The 24,062-nt window shown below is 36.9% G+C and overlaps 1 protein-coding gene and 1 long non-coding RNA gene across 30 annotated transcripts in view; both read left to right on the top strand.

Moving 5' to 3' along the window:
* LOC117328070 overlaps nt 1-14,433 on the top strand; it is a 92,339-nt gene extending 77,906 nt beyond the window's left edge. The window contains exons 22-37 of the mRNA XM_033885408.1: nt 990-1,108; nt 2,457-2,575; nt 3,036-3,177; nt 4,622-4,872; nt 5,178-5,235; nt 5,639-5,718; nt 7,702-7,771; nt 8,245-8,352; nt 8,558-8,667; nt 9,058-9,172; nt 9,697-9,834; nt 10,016-10,206; nt 10,606-10,833; nt 13,163-13,229; nt 13,446-13,607; nt 14,258-14,433. Of these exons, the coding sequence (XP_033741299.1) occupies nt 990-1,108; nt 2,457-2,575; nt 3,036-3,177; nt 4,622-4,872; nt 5,178-5,235; nt 5,639-5,718; nt 7,702-7,771; nt 8,245-8,352; nt 8,558-8,667; nt 9,058-9,172; nt 9,697-9,834; nt 10,016-10,206; nt 10,606-10,833; nt 13,163-13,229; nt 13,446-13,607; nt 14,258-14,407 (2,108 nt within the window). The 3' untranslated portion in view covers nt 14,408-14,433. The remainder of the gene's footprint in view (nt 1-989; nt 1,109-2,456; nt 2,576-3,035; nt 3,178-4,621; nt 4,873-5,177; nt 5,236-5,638; nt 5,719-7,701; nt 7,772-8,244; nt 8,353-8,557; nt 8,668-9,057; nt 9,173-9,696; nt 9,835-10,015; nt 10,207-10,605; nt 10,834-13,162; nt 13,230-13,445; nt 13,608-14,257) is intronic.
* Nucleotides 14,434-15,617: 1,184 nt separating this feature from the next.
* LOC117328071 lies at nt 15,618-20,860 on the top strand. Of its 29 annotated transcripts, XR_004532812.1 has the most exons (7): nt 15,837-15,862; nt 15,965-16,048; nt 16,345-16,530; nt 16,587-16,855; nt 16,893-16,948; nt 17,115-17,142; nt 17,514-20,860. It is a non-coding gene; the product is annotated as an uncharacterized LOC117328071 (long non-coding RNA). The 29 variants fall into 29 exon arrangements; XR_004532821.1 differs by lacking the exons at nt 15,837-15,862; nt 15,965-16,048; nt 17,115-17,142 and adding an exon at nt 15,681-15,704 and having other exon boundaries at nt 16,345-16,409; nt 16,447-16,530; nt 16,633-16,948; nt 17,291-20,860; XR_004532818.1 differs by lacking the exons at nt 15,837-15,862; nt 15,965-16,048; nt 17,115-17,142 and adding an exon at nt 15,713-15,741 and having other exon boundaries at nt 16,309-16,372; nt 16,447-16,530; nt 16,587-16,948; nt 17,291-20,860.
* Nucleotides 20,861-24,062: the final 3,202 nt, after the last annotated feature.

The raw sequence follows: 24,062 nt of genomic DNA, 5'->3' as shown, positions 1-24,062 counted from the left end.
GAATACCAGGTAATTATATAAGTCGGTATCCCTCTGTGTTCCATGCTGTCCAGAATACCAGGTAAGTCAGTATCCCTCTGTGTTCCAAGCTGTCCAGAATACCAGGGTAATTATATAAGTCGGTATCCCTCTGTGTTCCAAGCTGTCCAGAATACAGGGTAAGTCAGTATCCCTCTGTGTTCCAAGCTGTCCAGAATACAGGGTAAGTCAGCATCCCTCTGTGTTCCAAGCTGTCCAGAATACAGGGTAAGTCAGCATCCCTCTGTGTTCCAAGCTGTCCAGAATACAGGGTAAGTCAGCATCCCTCTGTGCTCCAAGCTGTCCAGAGTACAGGGTAAGTCAGCATTCCTCTGTGTTCCAAGCTGTCCAGAATACCAGGTAATTATAAAAGTCAGTATTCCTCTGTGCTCCAAGCTGTCCAGAATACAGGGTAAGTCAGCATTCCTCTTGTGTTCCAAGCTGTCCAGAATACAGGGTAAGTCAGCATCCCTCTGTGTTCCAAGCTGTCCAGAATACAGGGTAAGTCAGTATTCCTCTGTGTTCCAAGCTGTCCAGAATACCAGGTAAGTTAGCATTCCTCTTGTGTTCCAAGCTGTCCAGAATACCAGGTAAGTCAGTATTCCTCTGTGTTCCAAGCTGTCCAGAATACCAGGTAAGTCAGCATTGCTCTGTGCTCCAAGCTGTCCAGAATACCAGGTAAGTCAGTATCCCTCTGTGCTCCAAGCTGTCCAGAATACCAGGTAATTATATAAGTCAGTATTCCTCTGTGTTCCAAGCTGTCCAGAATACCGGGTAAGTCAGCATTCCTCTGTGTTCCAAGCTGTCCAGAGTACCGGGTAAGTCAGCATTATATAATTACAACTATACAGCTATTTGTATATGCAAATGCTTATTAAGTTGGACAAAATCAGATGTAACAGTGGTCTTAGTAAGTAATATCTTTATATTGGATAGGTAGATTACAGTTTGATTTCCTGTTCTTATTTCAGGGGAGAAAACTGGAAGTCGCTTTAGTGCCAGCAAAGATGAGTATGGAGCTGACCACATGTCAGAGATTCACATTGTTGGACGAATTGTGCTCAACCTATGGCGGTTACTTAAGCATGAGGTAATGGTTAGGTACATAGGCATTATAGGCATGAGATAATGGCTGAACAACATTTCAACCCCCATCCAACACATTGACAAAGAGTATACAAATAGGTTATATCCATCATTAAAAAAACCCATTGAAGATAACTACAAGAAACTTACTAACCACGTCCCATCATCAGTCTTTAAATTGTCATTGGGCCTTTTACTGCGGTCAAATTTTCATCTTCTGAATCTTTTTTGACACATTAGGGGAAAAAATACCTCAAATCGCTTTTGTTGATCTTTAGAAGCATATCTAAAACCTTCTGAAGATAACTTACATGATACAAATATCCTCATGTGTGATCCCCACTCATACACAATGGCTCTGGAGAATACAAATATCCTCATGTGTGATCCCCACTCATACACAATGGCTCTGGAGAATACAAATATCCTCATGTGTGATCCCCACTCATACACAATGGCTCTGGAGAATACAAATATCCTCATGTGTGATCCCCACTCATACACAAATACTCTGGAGAATACAAATATCCTCATGTGTGATCCCCACTCAAACACAAATACTCTGGAGGATACAAATATCGTCATGTGTGATCCCCACTCATACACAAATACTCTGGAGAATACAGATATCGTCATATGTGATCCCCACTCATACACAAATACTCTGGAGAATACAGATATCATCATGTGTCCCACTCATACACAAATACTCTGGAGAATACAGATATCCTCATGTGTGATCCCCACTCATACACAAATACTCTGGAGAATACAGATATCATCATGTGTCCCACTCATACACAAATACTCTGGAGGATACAATTATCCTCATGTATGATCCCCACTCATACACAATGGCTCTGGAGAATACAAATATCCTCATGTGTGATCCCCACTCATACACAAATACTCTGGAGAATACAAATATCCTCATGTGTGATCCCCACTCATACACAATGGCTCTGGAGAATACAAATATCCTTATGTGTGATCCCCACTCATACACAATGGCTCTGGAGAATACAAATATCCTCATGTGTGATCCCCACTCATACACAATGGCTCTGGAGAATACAGATATCCTCATGTGTGATCCCCACTCATACACAAATACTCTGGAGAATACAAATATCCTCATGTGTGATACCCACTCATACACAAATACTCTGGAGAATACAAATATCCTCATGTGTGATCCCCACTCGTACACAAATACTCTGGAATACTTACACAGTTTATAAATAGTTCTGTCAAATATCAGAAAAGACTTTTTTTGCTATGTTAAATTATAAAAGCTATGATTTTAAGGAGAAAAGTAAATATATTGTATCATGTGTATGTTTTGTTTGTAGGTTACACTAAACATTTATTCCTTTGAGAACGTGTGTTACCATGTCCTTCATCAACGTGTACCTCAGTTCTCCTTCAGGACACTGTCCAACTGGTTCAACCACAAAACTCACCTGCACAGGTAGGTGACAGCTTTTATGATAATTTTTTCCACAAAAGCTGTCTTCATTTTGAAATCCAATTTTTGTTTTCCATTTTACTGCATATTTCGTAAAGTGATACTGCCTGGAAATGAAATATTGATGCCATTAGCAGAAGTCAGAAGTTAGCTATTGAAATAATATTGATATTAAAGATGTAGTATTGACCTTTTTTTTGGTTGTCCCTGGTAGGAGAGCTACCTGTTGATAAACTGGTATGTTAATGTTACAATTCAACAAAACCCTGCTGATCTTAGTAGATGTAAAATCTTGTTATGTATGAAGTAATGTGTTGTAGGTGGAGGTTGATAGAATACTACATCACTCGAGTGAGGGAAAGCTTGTTATGTATGAAGTAATGTGTTGTAGGTGGAGGTTGATAGAATACTACATCACTCGAGTGAAGGGAAAGCTTGTTATGTATGAAGTAATGTGTTGTAGGTGGAGGTTGATAGAATACTACATCACTCGAGTGAAGGGTAACCTACAGCTGATAGACCAGCTTGATCTCATCGGACGCACCAGTGAATTTGCCCGTGTGTTTGGGATCGAGTTCTACCATGTCTTATCCCGTGGGTCCCAGGTAAGACCAGAACCATCTAGGGTTTATGTTCTCAATAAGTTTTAAAACAGGTGGTTGAAAACAATTTGTGAAGTATTCACGTCTGCTATACATGCTAAAGATATAGCCATTTAGAATTGATGGGCTGTAGTCTGTTTTTGCCAGCAAACCATCTTTTAATGAGAACACTAATTGTAGTTACTACAAATACCAATTATTATGATATCTTCAAAATATGACAGTATCATCTTCATAATATGGGAACTATTTCTGTTCATTTAGTGGAGAATGTTTCTTATTACAGCTCCACATTGCAGGTGCCTATAGTTATCACGGTGTTTGTACGTCCATCTGTCAGCACTTTGGTTTAGTTTCCAGAGATTAATCTGGACTCATGAAAGCCAAACTTTTATATACTTAAAAAGTGTTAAAAAATCCTAAGGTCAAGGTCACTGTTGCTAAAAATATAATTGAGTATATACTGTCAAAAATACATCATATAAGGCACTTATGGAAGGGCAACCTTTCTGAAATTTTAAATTATGATATACTGTAAAATGCAATTGTGTATTATGTGCCAGTCTAAAGTAGTTGTGTATTAGGTCCCGGTCTAAAGAGTTCCCAAGGTCAACGTCGCTGTTACTAAAAAAAAATAATACTGGGAATATCTAAGTCACTTACAGAGGGCACAAATTTCTGAAATTTAACATGGTAATTCACTGATACATTCATCATAAAATGTAGATGGTGAAGTGGGGTTTTATATAGTTCTTAATGTCAAGGTCAAGATCTGAGTTAAAAGTCATGTCATTATGCCCAAAGGTCAAGGTCAATGGGTCAAATGTCAAGGTCATCATTGGTATCTTTTCACTGATTAATATTTTGTTATAATGATATTATGAAGCAAAGCTGGTTGAAATTAATCAATGAGCAAACTGCATGTCCAAACATCCAATTCAAAGGTCAAGGTCACTGGGTCCAAGGTTAATTGTCATTCAAATTTCATATTTTTTCACTCATAAACATTTTGCTATGACATTATGAAGCAAAGTTAGTTGGAATTAATCAAGATATGATATATTAGCATCTTTGCTGTTATGCTCTGTCCAGCAGTAGGTGGTTGAAAGAAACAATTTTCACATCATAGTACTATTATAATATATAGTTTGATTCCTTGAAATTTTCTTATTTTCTAACACCAACCTCAGTGATATGGGCTAAAAAGTTCTTGATGATTATGGGGGATATATATATAGCCACTTGGCAGGGCCCTTTCTGTGTTCTTAGTATATTTTCGTTCAAACTTAATTTACAAACTTACGCTTCAGTCTCTACTGTTTATTACAAAAGTATATTTTGAAAAGATATTATAAGTCCATATAAAGAACTTATCTAAAACCAGATAGAAAATGTTAAATAATCTTCAATTTAATTTTTCTGATAGCTGTAATATATTTACCTACAGTATCGAGTGGAGTCTATGATGCTACGCCTAGCCAAGCCACTGAACTACATCCCTGTGTCGCCAAGTGTCCACCAGAGGGCACGGATGAGGGCACCTGAGTGTATTGCACTCACCCTGGAGCCGGAGTCACGTTTCTATGCCGATCCAGTTGTAGTAGTAGACTTTCAGTCACTCTACCCATCCATAATGATTGCACATAACTACTGCTTCTCAACATGTTTGGGACGCCTCAGATGGCTAGACAAGGCACAGTGAGTTTACAGGCCTTAGGGTCTATATATTTATCTCTCATCCGTGATCAACCAACCTTGTTATCATAATGTTGGGCGGATTTTTATCTATCTTAAGCTCAGGTCAATGGTACCAATAATATTGGTGAACCATACATTTATCATTACCAAGGAGACTAGTAAATATCATCTATTGTTCATTTGTGTTGTTAGTTATTCCGGTCACTCCACTGATTTAGTATAACGATCCTGTGGACCTCTTGTTGACATGATATTGAATTGATGTGCTTCAGTTATTTAGAAATATCTGAACTTTTGTTTTACAGTGAAGGACCTATTGAGTTTGGTTGCACCCATCTGAAGATTCCTCCCTCAGTCTTAAAGGTAGATACACAACGTTCGTTAGAAATAAATGTATAATGGTGTTCAGGTAATTTATCTGACTTTCTTCATCACTCCTGTATCCTGCTTAAATGAATTAAACATAGTGAAAAATAAACTCATGCCTGCTACTAGAAGGTAGCCTTCTTAAACATAAGATTATGTAACCTCCACCATGGAAATTAAAAAAATGTTGGCAAGCTTGAATACTTGCATATAAATCTATCAATTCAGGTAGTTGTTGCTTGTCATCTGATGTATTCATGTATTTCAAGCATTGTGTGATTATACATATTTTATTTATCTCAAGCATTGTCTGTTCAGATGAGGAGGGCGCTCTATCAAGAGTGTAATGCTTTTGTCACTATGTAGATCATGTAAGAAGGTGTTTGTTATACTTTTCCAGAAGTTGGAGAATGACATCACTGTATCACCCAATGGTGTCGTGTTTGTCCAGCAGCATGTCAGGAAGGGGGTGATCTCAGCGTAAGTTTCAGGTCACACCAAGATTTGGAGGTTTTAAAAATGTAGTTAATGGAAGTTGTGAAACAGACAATACTGACCTGGTTTATGTCCCGTACAACTTAGGTGGGAATACTGTTTTACCTTGATTCCATCCATCCCCTTCCACAATATAGGTTCAAGTATTTAAGCAGGTTTTTGATGTAATTTGTGCACAGGTACTCACCTTGTCTGTAAATGTCCTCAATATATAATCAAATTTAATCATCCAATTGATATTTTGTAATCTCAACCTGATTGGTTGGTTGAAATTAAGGGGCCAATTAATGTTGAGATTACAAGATGTGTTATGCAGATTAAAATATGACTGAGTTTGACACAGAATTTTCAAAGCACAATTATGATAGGCAAGGGAAAGCAACAAGAAAAACTATAAATATGAACAAGTATATAAGTGCGTTTCTTTTCTACTTAAGTTTCACCGTTACGAAGCTAAGTGTTGACATGCCTTATTTTTCAAAGCTAACCACTAGAGACTTTATCTATTGTTCTTCAGACAGATAGGTGTCTGACTAACAGAAATCTGACCATTTCTGATGTTTCATGAAATCTACCAACAGTTCTACGACATGATTTATAATAAATCATATGCCAAATAAAAGAACAAATTATCTGTCTGACAATTGAGACTGCTCCAAGCAATATATCGAACAGTCTGTTGAGAATCAAAATCACGATTTTCCCAAAGTTGGATCGTTTCTCTATGGCAATTGAGATACTAACCTTGTACTGACAGATGAGGAGAGTACATGTGACTTGGGGAGGTTGGGAATAAAGGAGAGAATAGGGGCATTCTAGTTCATAACTTTGTCCTTGGAAAATAGAACCTTTAGTAACCACCTTTACTACGAGTTGAATCAGTTATTATATGATATATTCAACTAATTCTAATGTTGACACTGAATATGTAATGATATTCTAATATTGATACTGAATATGTAATGATATTCTAATATTGATACTGAATATGTAATGATATTCTAATATTGATACTGAATAAGTAATGATATTCTAATATTGATACTGAATATTTAATGATGTTTCAATAGGGACAATAAATATGTAATGATGTTTCAATAGGGACAATAAATATGTAATGATGTTCCAATAGGGACAATAAATATGTAATGTTCCAATAGGGACAATAAATATGTAATGATGTTCCAATAGGGACAATGAATATGTAATGATGTTCCAATAGGGACAATAAATATATAATGATGTTCCTATAGGGACAATGAATATGTAATGATGTTCCAATAGAGACAATGAATATGTAATGATGTTCCAATAGGGACAATGAATATGTAATGATGTTCCAATAGGGACAATGAATATGTAATGTTCCAATAGGGACAATAAATATGTAATGATGTTCCAATAGGGACAATAATTATGTAATGATGTTTCAATAGGGACAATAAATATGTAATGATGTTCCAATAGGGACAATAAATATGTAATGATGTTTCAATAGGGACAACAAATATGTAACAAGATTCTTAAAGGAACGTGATAACACGATTCTAATAGGAACATGATAACACGATTCTAATAGGAACATGATAACAAGATTCTAATAGGAACATGATAACACGATTCTAATAGGAACATGATAACACGATTCTAATAGGAACATGATAACAAGATTCTAATAGGAACATGATAACAAGATTCTAATAGGAACATGATAACAAGATTCTAATAGGGACAATAATTATGTAATGATGTTTCAATAGGGACAATAAATATGTAATGATGTTCCAATAGAGAAAATAAATATGTAATGATGTTCCAATAGGGACAATACATATGTAACAAGATTCTTAAAGGAACATGATAACACAATTCTAATAGGAACATGATAACACGATTCTAATAGGAACATGATAACATGATTCTAATAGGAACTTTTTGCGTATAAATATGGAATATCTTGTGTTGTAGTATGGTAGAGGAAATCCTTAACACCAGGTTAATGGTGAAGAAAGCCATGAAGTCATACAAGAAGGATAAGGTAAATATAGAACCCTTGTATTATTTAACTAGGATCATGTTAACCTAGGTCATTTTGATTGATGCTGAAACTGATCTTAGTGCAGTTATACCCCATACAGTAGATATTTGAAATTGGTAAAGTTTGTTATTGACAGGACACATATATAATTGCTTATATAAATGTATAGGTAGTAGGGTTTAAAATTGTTGTGGATTGGAGCATACCATATTTATCCTGATGTAAACCTGGGGAGCCAATGCATAATCTGTTTTCTCAAAGTTATGGGTGAACTGATTCCAGCACAATTGAGCATCATGCATTGGCATTTCTACTAAATTGCAGAATATATGAAATGCCTTATTACTAAGGGTGTGGGCCTACTTCTGAAAGAAAAGTGTAATAAACCCAAAGAAACAAGTTCAGTGAAGAGGTCTCCCTATCTACCAAGAGTTAACTATAATGTACCTGTTATTGGTATTCTTTTGTTGTAGGCCCTGTGTAAGTTGCTAGACGCCAGACAAATGGGCCTCAAACTCATTGCTAATGTCACCTACGGCTACACTGGTGCCAACTTCTCCGGAAGGATGCCTTGTATTGAGGTAAAAATACTAACAAATCTGAATCTAGAATCAGACATATTTACTAAATTTGTAATATGTATATGATACATTAAAAGATATATAGCTAAAAAAAGTAACTATTATATTGGTGTTAATACTTCATAACTCCGTTGTAATTCTTGATCAAACCAGCTACTGGGATTTTTCTTTGAAATTGTTATTAAATGATGCTTGTATTTACCAGGTGGCTGACAGTATTGTAAGGAAAGCCCGAGAGACACTGGAGAGGGCCATCAAGTTGGTAGAGGACACACCTCGCTGGGGGGCTAGGGTTGTCTACGGCGACACTGACAGGTAAACATCATAACAGTTCGAAACGAAGTAGTGTTCAGTTGTATACATATCAGATCAATTTGTATATATATCGGATCACTTCCTGCAGACAGGTCAACCTCTGATGACCAAAAATAGGGGGTTTTAACCCTTTCAAAGCGGTAGCATTGCGTACAGCATTTTCGTGATATTTTGTTGACAAATGTTCTTCAAAATATATACAAATAATACAACAAAAGAAACAAAAATACACATTAACAGATTTTATTGAGGTTGGTCACAGTAAACCTTTGTAACTTTTTTATTTTTTGCACTATTACAATCAGGAACTGACTGGTAACAGCATTTTGCCAGGTTTCTAATCTAATTTTGTATATCTACCTGATGAGAGACGGACACTTTTTGTTACAGTATGTTTATTGAGCTGAAAGGCCGCAGCAAGGAGGAGGCTTTTAAGATTGGTTATGAGATTTGTAATGCAGTGACAGCTGCCAATCCAAAGCCTATGAAACTGAAATTTGAGAAGGTTAGTTAATCTTCGATTATCGTGTACCAATAGAAGCCACTGCAGATGTGTGCTGTAGTTTAGGATGTATTTTGCCTTTGACATCATATCTACAATTTGAATAACTTGTTTTCACTTGTCTTTTATACTCTCCTTATATATTTCATCTTAAGATTATGTATATATCCTGACTTACATACTACATATAGGATTCAAATTGCTATATGTTTATATCAAAATCATGTATACATATATATTACCGTAATTTTCAAAAGTGGAACATTTCTTTTGCTATTGTCTGGCTTTGTGTATAGCTAATAGTGGAGGAACAGATAGTGTGTACTTGGTCCCAATAGCATCTTACTGTTAATCTTTCCACATCACAGGAGGGATTACAGGTTAATTCCAGTGTCCTAGCTAACTTATACACAGATGAATGTGATATGTATTTTCTCCTGATGAACTGGTTGTAGTTAGACTCTGCATCGGCTCTGTCTCAATGGAGACAGGAAGTTTGCTAACAGATATCATTTCATTTTCTACAGGTTTATCTCCCTTGTATCCTCCAAACCAAGAAACGGTATGTTGGTTTTAGTTATGAAACTCCAGATCAAAAAGAGCCTATATTTGATGCCAAAGGAATAGAGACAGTAAGGAGAGATGCTTGTCCAGCTGTTGCCAAGGTAAGTCTGTTTGTGTTTTAGCAGTTGACATGACAACCTGTCAAGATTTAGTAATGATCATAAATGATGTCAAAACAGTTAACATTCAAATAAAGATTATGATATTTGTGTAATGTCGGATTTTTCTTTAATCTAGTACAACATTGGGTCATATAACACAACTCAGATTTTGTTATTTCAGATTCTTGAGCGCACAATCAAAACACTTTTCACTACTCGTGATGTGTCCCAGGCAAAGAGGTATGTCCAAACACAGTGTCGTAAACTGATGGAGGGCAAAGTCAGTCTACAAGATCTTGTCTTCGCCAAGGAGTACCGTGGTATGGCTGGATACAAACCTGGAGCCTGTGTACCGGCCTTAGAGATATCAAAGTAAGTAGACAAATAATTGAAAATGTATAATTAAAACAAATTAATTTCCTAGAATTTTAGTGTCTCTATTCACCAATTAAGTTTGATGTGAAATAAGGAAATCTTGAAAATTAAAAGAATTAAACAAGTGATTTCTCTTTTATAAAGTTTGACAGACTTTGCTAAAACAAGTGATTTCTCTTTTATAAAGTTTGACAGACTTTGCTAATTGTTTATGAATTAATTTCCTAGAATTTTAGTGTCTCTATTCACCAATTAAGTTTGATGTGAAATAAGGAAATCTTGAAAATTAAAAGAATTAAACAAGTGATTTCTCTTTTATAAAGTTTGACAGACTTTGCTAATTGTTTATACCTATCGTTGTAGATAGTACAATTAGAATTGTATTTCTTTCACCAGGAAGAGTCTGCAGCATGATCGTCGTAGTGAGCCCCGAGTGGGTGAGCGTGTGCCATATGTCATTGTATATGGCAGTCCTGGGCTTCCCCTCATACAGCTAGTCAGGACTCCAGCCGACCTTCTCACCGACCCCTCCCTCAGACTCAATGCTACCTACTACATCACCAAACAGATTCTTCCTCCACTTGACCGAATCTTCTCCCTGATGGGAGTCAATGTCTTCTTATGGTAAGTATATTGTCTTATAGACTTAACATAAATATACCCAACAGGATCTTGGCCTGTAAGGAACATGGGAATGCATGCCCTATATTTACCATCACATCTGATAACATGAACAAGAGGCCCATGGGCCTTAACAGTCACCTGAGATTTGAATTATTTCAGTTTATTTAATTGACCCTTTTTGCCCCCCCTCCCTATCAGCCCCTAGGGTCAGTCAGGGCCAACATATGCATATTAAAAAATGTGATTTACCTATATAAACTATAGTAACACAATGGTGACAATGTTTACAAAATTAGAATGAATTCCAATAGAAATAAAAGTCAAAAATGTTATTTCCCTATATAAACTTTAGTAAAGTTTAGCCCCACCCCAGGGGCAAACTTGAGACCCCAGGGTCCTGAAATTCACAATTTTGGTAAAGAACCTTCAAACCAAGCCATCTATGAAGTGTATTTGATTCCAGCATATCTGAGAGTAGAGAAGAAGATTTTTGAAGTTTTAGTCAATTTGGCCCTTTTTAGCCCCGCCCATCAGCCCCTGGGGGTCAGTCAGGGCCAACATGTGCATGCCATCAAACTGTCATCCCATGCTGACAATGTTTACAAAATTAGAATGAATCCCAATAGAAATAAAATAAATTAAAGTCAAAAATGTGATTTCCCTATATAAACTATAGTAAAGTTTAGCCCCTCCCCAGGGGCAAACTTGAGACCCCTGGGTCATGAAATTTACAATTTTGGTAAAGCACCTTAAGACCCTTCCATCTATGAAGAGTGTTTGATTCCAGCATATCTGAGAGTAGAGAAGAAGATTTTTGAAGTTTTAGTCAATTTGGCCCTTTTTAGCCCCCCCCATCAGCCCCTTGGGGTCAGTCAGGGCCAACATGTGCATGCCATCAAACTGTCATCTCATGCTGACAATGTTTACAAAATTAGAATGAATTCCAATAGAAATAAAATAAATTAAAGTCAAAAATGTGATTTCCCTATATAAACTATAGTAAAGTTTAGCCCCTCCCCAGGGGCAAACGTGAAACACCTGGGTCATGAAATTTACAATTTTGGTAGAGCACCTTAAGACCCTTCCATCTATGAAGAGTGTTTGATTCCAGCATATCTGAGAGTAGAGAAGAAGATTTTTGAAGTTTTAGTCAATTTGGCCCTTTTTAGCCCCGCCCATCAGCCCCTTGGGGTCAGTCAGGGCCAACATGTGCATGCCATCAAACTGTCATCTCATGCTGACAATGTTTACAAAATTAGAATGAATTCCAATAGAAATAAAATAAATTAAAGTCAAAAATGTGATTTCCCTATATAAACTATAGTAAAGTTTAGCCCCTCCCCAGGGGCCAAACGTGAAACCCCTGGGTCATGAAATTTACAATTTTGGTAAAGCACCTTAAGACCCTTCCATCTATAAAGAGTGTTTGATTCCAGCATATCTGGGAGTAGAGAAGAAGATTTTTGAAGTTTTAGTCAATTTGGCCCTTTTTAGCCCCGCCCATCAGCCCCTTGGGGTCAGTCAGGGCCAACATGTGCATGCCATCAAACTGTCATCTCATGCTGACAATGTTTACAAAATTAGAATGAATTCCAATAGAAATAAAATAAATTAAAGTCAAAAATGTGATTTCCCTATATAAACTATAGTAAAGTTTAGCCCCTCCCCAGGGGCAAACGTGAAACACCTGGGTCATGAAATTTACAATTTTGGTAAAGCACCTTAAGACCCTTCCATCTATGAAGAGTGTTTGATTCCAGCATATCTGAGAGTAGAGAAGAAGATTTTTGAAGTTTTAGTCAATTTGACCCTTTTTGGCCCCGCCCCTCAGGCCCCTGGGGGGTGGGGACCATATAATTTACAATTTTGGTTGACCTTTAGCTATAGAAGCTTCCTGCAAAATTTCATAGAATTTGGTTTGTGGGTTTTGGAGAAGAAGTTGAAAATGTGAATTGTTTACGGACGCACGACGGACGACACTTGACGGACGACGGACGACGCACGACGACGGACAAAAGGGGATTAGAATAGGTCACTTGAGACTTTGTCTCAGGTGACCTAAAAATTGTGGTAGGATTTACCTTCCACAAGGCCATTCTGATCATTATACTATCTAGCTATTCCACCAAAGTTGATTTCTTCAGCAATTTCTGTTTTAGAATTGAAACCATTATGCCAGTTTCCTCTTTTCAATATTTATCAGGGATTATCTCCAATATAATTTCAGTCTAATATTACTGAATATATTTCATCACACAATATGGTTTTATAAGGTTTTTAAGGTAATACACAAGTGATACAGGCATATTTATGCTACACTATCTTACAGGTACAATGAGATGCCTAAGGTGACCAGGGTAGTACCCCAGACAGTTATGGCCCCAGACAGTAAGAAGGTACAACTTGTCTAATATTACCTCAACATATCATTATTTCACTTTTTACAAATGTGTATATTCTGTGTCAAAATGCTCTCTGAACTTTTAATGATCTGTTGATTGATTCCTTGTGACTCAGTGTAATATTAACTAATCCAATGTAACATAACATTAAATAGACTTGATTGTACACAATGACAGCAACCTCATAAAGTAAACACTTGTATTTCCTAGGGCACAATTTCTCAGTTTTTCTCTGTGGTGAGCTGTCCTGTGTGTGAGGAACAGACCAATCAGGATATATGTAACAAATGTGCTCGGAACCCTCAGAAGGTGGCCATCACTCTTAACAACAGGATTCGTGATTGGGACCAAGTCTATGCAGATCTCACCAAGGCGAGTATTCCTTGTATCATGCAGTCAGGACAAGAAGTAGCTTTAGACAGATATTAGTTTAGACATAACAGACCAGTATGATTGAGGGATATCTGATAACTATAAATTGCCATCACTCTAGCAGGTATATTTCGTCAGAAACTTTGATGTAAATTCAAATAACAAGTAAGTTTACCTTGGATAAGTTTGGAAATGGCAATGATTAGTCAAATGTTATAAAAATCAAATTTATGTACAAGCCACATGTCATCACCCTAGCTAGCATATATATTTCTTGACAGAATTTCACTAGTACTCAATGTCTTATTGAAGAGGATTCACTGTTGTATTAATCTTCAACATCCTCAAATCTTTACTATGTATCCATCAGGGGCAGAGGTAACTTAAGCCTAGCTCATATCTTTCTCACATGTGTATGGTATGTATGTGTTAATCTACCAGTACAAGGTTTTTAATAATGGAAAAACATTGACGTTAAGAGGTTATAAGATTGGTTATGTTTTATTACTAACATGGTTATGTTTTATTACTAACATGGTTATGTTTTATTACAACATGGTTATGTTTTATTACAACATGGTTATGTTTTATTACGTTTTATTACTAACATGGTTATGTTTTATTACAACATGCCACCTCTTTGTTTCCAGATTTGTAACAATTGTATGAGTGTTCAGGATGACAGTCAGCCTTGTATCTCGCTGGACTGTCCAATACTCTTCAGGCGCCGGACAGCAAAACTCGACATCACCAAAGGGCAACAACTGAGATCTATAGCCATCAAAGTATTGGACTTTTAGGCTTAGTATCTTGTTCTATACATTGCTGTGTTAAACATCACGCGATCAAACATCCTATTCGTCAGAATTTTGGACCTTCATGTGTAACTTAAGGGTCTGATTCTATGAATGTTGACACTATGGTGACTAAACAGAGTGACAGAAAGTGAACCAAAAATTGGAACTCTTCTGCTTCACGTAACACTTTCTCGCAAGCAGTTTGCCGATATGACCAAAGTTTGAACAAAACCTAACTTTCTGTCATTATGTGCGACACTTGGAATAAAAGTATATGTCTTAATGATTATGCTTGAAAACATATTGTACTCATAATACTGGAATTGACATACCACAAGATTTGTATTTAGATTATACAACAGTCTAGATGAATGTTACCTCTGAACTGTGTCTATCTGATGATAGTTACTCTATCTAGAAACTATTTATGAAATGACAATCTATTACAACCTTATAAATCAGTCAAGATAGACTATAATAGACCAAAGATAATTCTTGTTAGGATAACTGTCTTTTCTGTCTGGTACACAGTGGGTTAGGATAACTGTCTTTTCTGTCTGGTACACAGTGGGTTAGGATAACTGTCTTTTCTGTCTGGTACACAGTGGGTTAGGACAACTGTGTTGTCTTCTGACATACAATTGGTCAGGATGACTAACAGTATTACCTCCATATCAATGAAGAGTGAAATTATGAAGCTGAATTTGTGGGCTGATAAATGTTGGTAATTTTCTAAATGATTTGAGTTCTTTCCTATTTGTACAAGACTAGATGTGTGTGTTTTTATCCTCTGTTTCATTTACATGGGTAATATAATCTGATAGAATATCTAATGTTTGAAGAATAAAACTATCAGTTACACAGTAAAGACAGTTATCCTAGCCCACTGTGTACCAGACAGGAAAGACAGTTATCCTAGCCCACTGTGTACCAGACAGTTATCCTAACCCACTGTGTACCAAATAGGAAAGACAGTTATCCTAACCCACTGTGTACCAGACAGGAAAGACAGTTATCCTAGCCCACTGTGTACCAGACAGTTATCCTAACCCACTGTGTACCAAATAGGAAAGACAGTTATCCTAGCCCACTGTGTACCAGACAGTTATCCTAACCCACTGTGTACCAGACAGAAAAGACAGTTATCCTAACCCACTGTGTACCAGACAGAAAAGACAGTTATCCTAACCCACTGTGTACCAGACAGGAAAGGCAGTTATCCTAGCCCACTGTGTACCAGACAGTTATCCTAGCCCACTGTGTACCAGACAGTTATCCTAACCCACTGTGTACCAGACAGGTATCCTAACCCACTGTGTACCAGACAGAAAAGACAGGTATCCTAACCCACTGTGTACCAGACAGAAAAGACAGTTATCCTAACCCACTGTGTACCAGACAGGTATCCTAACCTACTGTGTACCAGACAGTTATCCTAACCCACTGTGTACCAGACAGGTATCCTAACCTACTGTGTACCAGACAGTTATCCTAACCCACTGTGTACCAGACAGGAAAGGCAGGTATCCTAACCCACTGTGTACCAGACAGGAAAGACAGTTATCCTAACCCACTGTGTACCAGACAGTTATCCTAACCTACTGTGTACCAGACAGTTATCCTAACCCGCTGTGTACCAGACAGGTATCCTAACTCACTGTGTACCAGACAGAAAAGACAGGTATCCTAACCCACTGTGTACCAGACAGAAAAGACAGTTATCCTAACCCACTGTGTACCAGACAGGAAAGACAGTTATCCTAACCCACTGTGTACCAGACAGTTGTCCTAACCCACTGTGTACCAGACAGTTATCCTAACCCACTGTGTACCAGATAGTTATCCTAACCCACTGTGTACCAGACAGAAAAGACAGTTATCCTAACCCACTGTGTACCAGACAGTTATCCTAACCCACTGTGTACAGACAGGAAAGACAGTTATCCTAACCCACTGTGTACCAGACAGGTATCCTAACCCACTGTGTACCAGACAGAAAAGACAGGTATCCTAACCCACTGTGTACCAGACAGAAAAGACAGTTATCCTAACCCACTGTGTACCAGACAGGTATCCTAACCTACTGTGTACCAGACAGTTATCCTAACCCACTGTGTACCAGACAGGTATCCTAACCTACTGTGTACCAGACAGTTATCCTAACCCACTGTGTACCAGACAGGAAAGGCAGGTATCCTAACCCACTGTGTACCAGACAGGAAAGACAGTTATCCTAACCCACTGTGTACCAGACAGTTATCCTAACCTACTGTGTACCAGACAGTTATCCTAACCCGCTGTGTACCAGACAGGTATCCTAACTCACTGTGTACCAGACAGAAAAGACAGGTATCCTAACCCACTGTGTACCAGACAGAAAAGACAGTTATCCTAACCCACTGTGTACCAGACAGGAAAGACAGTTATCCTAACCCACTGTGTACCAGACAGGTATCCTAACCTACTGTGTACCAGACAGGAAAGACAGTTATCCTAACCCACTGTGTACCAGACAGTTATCCTAACCCACTGTGTACCAGACAGGTATCCTAACACACTGTGTACCAGACAGTTATCCTAACCCACTGTGTACCAGACAGAAAAGACAGTTATCCTAACCCACTGTGTACCAGACAGAAAAGACAGTTATCCTAACCCACTGTGTACAGACAGGAAAGACTGTTATCCTAACCCACTGTGTACCAGACAGTTATCCTAACCCACTGTGTACCAGACAGGTATCCTAACACACTGTGTACCAGACAGAAAAGACAGTTATCCTAACCCACTGTGTACCAGACAGAAAAGACAGTTATCCTAACCCACTGTGTACCAGACAGAAAAGACAGTTATCCTAACCCACTGTGTACCAGACAGAAAAGACAGTTATCCTAACCCACTGTGTACCAGACAGGAAAGACAGTTATCCTACCCCACTGTGTACCAGACAGGAAAGGCAGTTATCCTAACCCACTGTGTACCAGACAGGTATCCTAACCCACTGTGTACCAGACAGGTATCCTAACCTACTGTGTACCAGACAGGTATCCTAACCAACTGTGTACCAGACAGGTATCCTAACCCACTGTGTACCAGACAGGAAAGACAGTTATCCTAACCCACTGTGTACCAGACAGGAAAGACAGTTATCCTAACCCACTGTGTACCAGACAGTTATCCTAACCCACTGTGTACCAGACAGGAAAGACAGTTATCCTAACCCACTGTGTACCAGACAGGAAAGACAGTTATCCTAACCCACTGTGTACCAGACAGTTATCCTAACCCACTGTGTACCAGACAGTTATCCTAACCCACTGTGTACCAGACAGGAAAGACAGTTATCCTAACCCACTGTGTACCAGACAGGAAAGACAGTTATCCTAACCCACTGTGTACCAGACAGTTATCCTAACCCACTGTGTACCAGACAGTTATCCTAACCCACTGTGTACCAGACAGGTATCCTAACCTACTGTGTACCAGACAGTTATCCTAACCCACTGTGTACCAGACAGGTATCCTAACCTACTGTGTACCAGACAGAAAAGACAGTTATCCTAACCCACTGTGTACCAGACAGAAAAGACAGTTATCCTAACCCACTGTGTACCAGACAGAAAAGACAGTTATCCTAGCCCACTGTGTACCAGACAGAAAAGACAGTTATCCTAGCCCACTGTGTACCAGACAGGAAAGACAGTTATCCTAACCCACTGTGTACCAGACAGTTATCCTAACCCACTGTGTACCAGACAGAAAAGACAGTTATCCTAACCCACTGTGTACCAGACAGGAAAGACAGTTATCCTAACCCACTGTGTACCAGACAGTTATCCTAACCCACTGTGTACCAGACAGGTATCCTAACCCACTGTGTACCAGACAGGTATCCTAACCCACTGTGTACCAGACAGAAAAGACAGTTATCCTAACCCACTGTGTACCAGACAGTTATCCTAACCCACTGTGTACCAGACAGGTATCCTAACACACTGTGTACCAGACAGAAAAGACAGTTATCCTAACCCACTGTGTACCAGACAGTTATCCTAACCTACTGTGTACCAGACAGTTATCCTAACCCACTGTGTACCAGACAGTTATCCTAACCCACTGTGTACCAGACAGGAAAGACAGGTATCCTAACCCACTGTGTACCAGATACAGTAAGAGTAAGATTTTCCGAGTAGATCATTTGCCCATTTGTTAAAGCTGTTGTCATAGCAAAAATCAAACCTTTATAAAGTGTACTTGCTATAAGACACAGTGAAATTTTAACTTCAATTATAAAAATTAAAACAAGAAAAATGTTCCCTTTTTAACATGTGACCTACCATATAGATATTGCCCATATCAGTATGTGCATCACTGGCCTACCAAGTGTAAGCCTCCTCCCTCCAACAACACATGCTCAAAGTGTGCTTTAGAAAACCTGATGTGCGAGAGGTATATATGGTACCCTGGCAATGTTGTACGAATATCTCATGCATGAATGATTTATAGACATGCACCAGCGAGTCTGGCCATATCATGTATGTTTTCTATGGAAGTGAAATGCTTTTGATCAAGTTGAAGACATATTAGTATATTGATTTATCTAAATAAGGCAGCTACCTAATCTTTTGAGGATATATTTTGTGTGTATATGTGTAAGATTACATGCAGAAGAAATACTTATGTGTAAATGTGAGAATGAGACACGATTTGTGGTAGTCTATTTTTATGAGACGTATGCTGACTAGATTATATGTTGTAGTCTATTTTTATGAGAGAGACAGATACTGGCTGCACTTGGTATGCGAATTTGTGTAAATATTGAAATGAATAAAAGTAATTATGTACATTGAGACTATGTAAGAAGTGAGTATTACATTGATTTGTGGATATATTATGATGTTACTGGTTATTTTTGTGATTAAGATTGTAGAGAGAAAAAAATAGTTTTTTAAAATCGATGATTATGTGTGCTGGATGCTTTAAGTAAAACACCATCTTGTATTGTAGCAAAATAGCAAAATGTTTAAAAACATTATTTCATGGGGCATTTCAAAGTTTGTATAAGGCAATTCACTACATTACATTACTGAGAAATGCAAGCACTCGTCTGGATGGATGTTTTGATAAGGATCGTACGGATGACAATTATTTCTGATAAATGCTGTGCTGCTCGAGCCTAGAACTGTCCACATGTAGTTCTGACACAAAGATAGGATACATTTGTCATATTATTTTACAACGAATAGTTTTGGTCTTTCCTAATGTATTCTACTTACTTTACTAACCATTGCTAGTATTGTTTGTTATGAAAGTCTTTTTTTAATACTTCGTTGTTTACATCTGTTGTTGTGAGAGGTACCAGAGCTATAGTGTGTGTATCATGAGAGTTGTCATTCCACCTGTTGTCTACACTTTACTCTACGTAGTTTGTTTTATTTACTTCCAAAATAGAAATTGTTTATGTTTTAAACAAATGGAAATTAAAATACATTTTGTACTTGTGTTTATTAAGGTCAGATCCAAAAGGATTGCAGCCAGAATCGAGACTTATCAATGTATATCTAATCTGAAGTATAAGTATCGTATCTAAATTGAATGTTAATTTCGGCTTTTCTCATGTTTCTTCCCAGTTTTTCTGTTGTTTATATATGTAAGGTTTTGATATTTTATAGTATATGTAGCAGATGACAAATGATCATCACATCTTTTGAAAACTTTTCACCGTTTAAGATTTATATGATTAATTGAACGTGATACCATATGTTCAGTGTGAAGATGTCTTTCCTCTTGAAAACAAAACATATTTTTTTATGTGAACTTTGGGAATAATGGTCTCATGACCTGGTCTAAGTTTTTATTTCTCCAAATGTGGGTTCTTTACAGAAAAATCTTGTTACATTAATCAACAAGTCTAAAACTGAAAGATATAAAATGTATTTTCCCCTTAAACATGTCTATTTGAGGGTTCTTTTACAGTCAGAAGTTTGAGGTTTTTTTTTTTTTCAATGAACCATATGAAAATTTGCATTTCTTGAACTAATGTTATGACTCAGCTATCTGCTAGTTATTTAATTGGAAAATATATTTTCTCATTATATTATTGGAAGTGAAATTTGTTCCCTCTCTGGGGAAAACACTCACACAAAAGACAACTGGAGTGATTGATGGTATATAGATTTTGTAATGTCTGTGTATGTATTCATATTCAATGTATATTTCAAAGTTAAATCAGGGACATGCTCACTCTGCTTCTTGTGCAATACCTGGGTGGTATATTTGTATGAAAAAATGTACAAATGGTAAGTTTTATCCAGATTTTTTATATAATATATATCTATATCTATATGAATATATCAAAGGACTGCAGTAAGATGTTATAGATTGTGTATTGTGATGTTAGAGAGAGTTTATACAAGGTAGTTGTATATGGTCAGAGAATAAATGGTCAACAAAGTATAGAGGTTATTACTTGTCTCTTTACCTCCTCCACTACCATGGACACGTACAACACTAGCGAAGAACCGGTGGACAAACATGCTGAGTATACTGTAAGAGACAAACCTGGAGACAACTGTGAAATCTGAGTATATTATAGGAGACACATCTACAGACAACTCTGAAATCTGAGTATATCATAGGAGACAACTCTGAAATCTGAGTATATTATAGGAGACAACTCTGAAATCTGAGTATATTATAGGAGACACATCTGGAGACATCTCTGAAATCTGAGTATGTTATAGGAGACACATCTACAGACAACTCTGAAATCTGAGTATATTATAGGAGACACATCTGGAGACAACTGAAATCTGAGTATATTATAGGAGACAACCCTGAAATCTGAGTATATTATAGGAGACAACTCTGAAATCTGAGTATATTATAGGAGACACATCTACAGACAACTCTGAAATCTGAGTATATTATAGGAGACAACTCTGAAATCTGAGTATATCATAGGAGACACATCTGGAGACAACTCTGAAATCTGAGTATATTATAGGAGACAACTCTGAAATCTGGGTATGTTATAGGAGACACATCTGGAGACAACTGAAATCTGAGTATATTATAGGAGACAACTCTGAAATCTGAGTATATTATAGGAGACACATCTGGAGACAACTGAAATCTGAGTATATTATAGGAGACAACTCTGAAATCTGAGTATATTATAGGAGACACATCTGGAGACAACTGAAATCTGAGTATATTATAGGAGACAACTGAAATCTGAGTATATTATAGGAGACAACTCTGAAATCTGAGTATATTATAGGAGACACATCTGGAGACAACTGAAATCTGAGTATATTATAGGAGACAACTCTGAAATCTGAGTATATTATAGGAGACACATCTGGAGACAACTGAAATCTGAGTATATTATAGGAGACAACTCTGAAATCTGAGTGTATTATTGGAGACAAATCTGAAATCTGGGTATATTATAGGAGACAACTCTGAAATCTGAGTATATTATAGGAGACAACTCTGAAATCTGAGTATATTATAGGAGACACATCTACAGACAACCCTGAAATCAGAGTATATTATAGGAGACAACTCTGAAATCTGAGTATATTATAGGAGACACATCTGGAGACAACTCTGAAATCTGAGTGTATTATAGGAGACACATCTACAGACAACCCTGAAATCTGGGTATATTATAGGAGACAACTCTGAAATCTGAGTATATTATAGGAGACACATCAAGAGACAACTCTGAAATCTGAGTATATTATAGGAGACACATCTACAGACAACTCTGAAATCTGAGTATATTATAGGAGACACATCTGGAGACAACTCTGAAATCTGAGTATATTATAGGAGACACATCTACAGACAACTCTGAAATCTGAGTATATTATAGGAGACACATCTACAGACAACTCTGAAATCCGAGTATATTATAGGAGACAACTCTGAAATCAGAGTATATTATAGGAGACAACTCTGAAATCTGGGTATAGGCCTCAGACCACAATTAATTTCCCTCTTTGTTCTACCAAAGAAAAATCGAAATTAAAATATTTCAGAAGTTTGCAAAAAATCTGGCTTTCACATCACGTGTAGAACTATTCAAGCTGAACATACAGTGAGCTGGAAAGTACCTCATGACCGGCATTTAACAAAGTTATTTTTATTTAAGTGTAACCACCCTACTATATTGTAGGAAAATCCGGAAAATCACAAAATATTACTACTCTAGCCTTATAACTCCCCGTGTCCTGCCTCACAAACAAACATGGAAATGGTGTCAAAACAAAATTCTGCCACTAGATTACATATTGCACTATAAATCTATGCTAAAATTATGTCCATATCTGTAACAGCTAAGTCAGGAAAAAATATTTAGCAACAGTCCTGAAATTTCAATATGTACTACATTCGTGTACAACGACCCGGAAGTATTATTGTGGTCTGAGGCCTGTATATATGTCAAATGTTAAAAAATAAAATTTTCATTACGTACACAGTATTGTATGTTATTGATTAAGTTTAAAATCAAATTTGAAGTTATTCTGTTCAAAAATAAAAATTCTATGGTCATTTTACTACCCCTACCCCTGGCCAGGGGCCAATTTTCACTAACTGAGCAGGGTCACCATGCAAACATTCCTGTTTTGCACACAATGTTGATGGAATAGTTGCAATGAATTTATGACAATAACACACATTCAGCAGACTAACTTGTGTCATATTTTTATTATGCTCTTGAAAAAAATAAAGATGTTATAACATGTTAATTAAGAAAAACTTGAAAATTCAAGATTTAAAAAAAGATTTTTGTATATATTAGTGAATAACTTTTTTATTAGATGTCTCAGCCTGTCTAACTTTTTGCATTCTGAAAGACCAGTTTTTAAAGATAATATTTACATAGACACACTTGGGGGTCACTTAGTAGTAATCAGGTAATTAGTGGTCAAGTGGTCAAGGGTCCCCTGGGGGTACACTGTTCTGGAAGTCTACCTCAGAGTATTAAAGAGAGCATAACTTGTACTGGCACCAAGTAACGTGACTGAATTTTCATGTTAAGTAATTCTGGGACGTTACACAACATCTCACCGTTTAAATTTTTGGCATAAATTCAAGTTTTCAATGATTTTTTTGAAAATTAAAATGGGATTTTACAATTTTTTAAGGAAAAATTTCATTTAAATGCTTAAAATGTGAAGTTAAATTCATTTTTCTAAAATCATTACTTCAATTATATAAAGTGATACTAAAGCTGTACTCAAATATGCAAAGACAATTAATATATTTGCACAGGTATGGAAATTACAGTGAGTTTAATGTGCATAGGTATGCCTCATACTTGACTAATTTTCAGACCCAAATCTGGAGTGGCGTGACGGACAAACTTTGAACCTATTTAAACTCATAAATACTTTAAAACAAAGGTCACAATTGAACAAATTCCCTTTGTGACAGAGAAAATGTTTAATTATCAATTAAAGTTTCACAAGTTTGATGTAAAATTTCACTGTATATCTACATTATGTGTCCTTCTGAGAGACCATGTCCTTGGACAGGGCAAAATCCTATCATCTGTTTTTGCATGAATACCAAATTTTCAATGATCTGTGTTTAAAATGCCAAAAAACATATTTAAACCATTCGCTTACATAGAACGAAGGAAATA

Source organism: Pecten maximus, chromosome 5 (genome assembly GCF_902652985.1).
Source record: "Pecten maximus chromosome 5, xPecMax1.1, whole genome shotgun sequence".
In the NCBI taxonomy this organism is placed as follows: domain Eukaryota; kingdom Metazoa; phylum Mollusca; class Bivalvia; order Pectinida; family Pectinidae; genus Pecten; species Pecten maximus.
The sequence above is the reverse complement of the archived record's forward strand: the minus strand, read 5'-3'. Positions and strand labels throughout refer to the sequence as shown.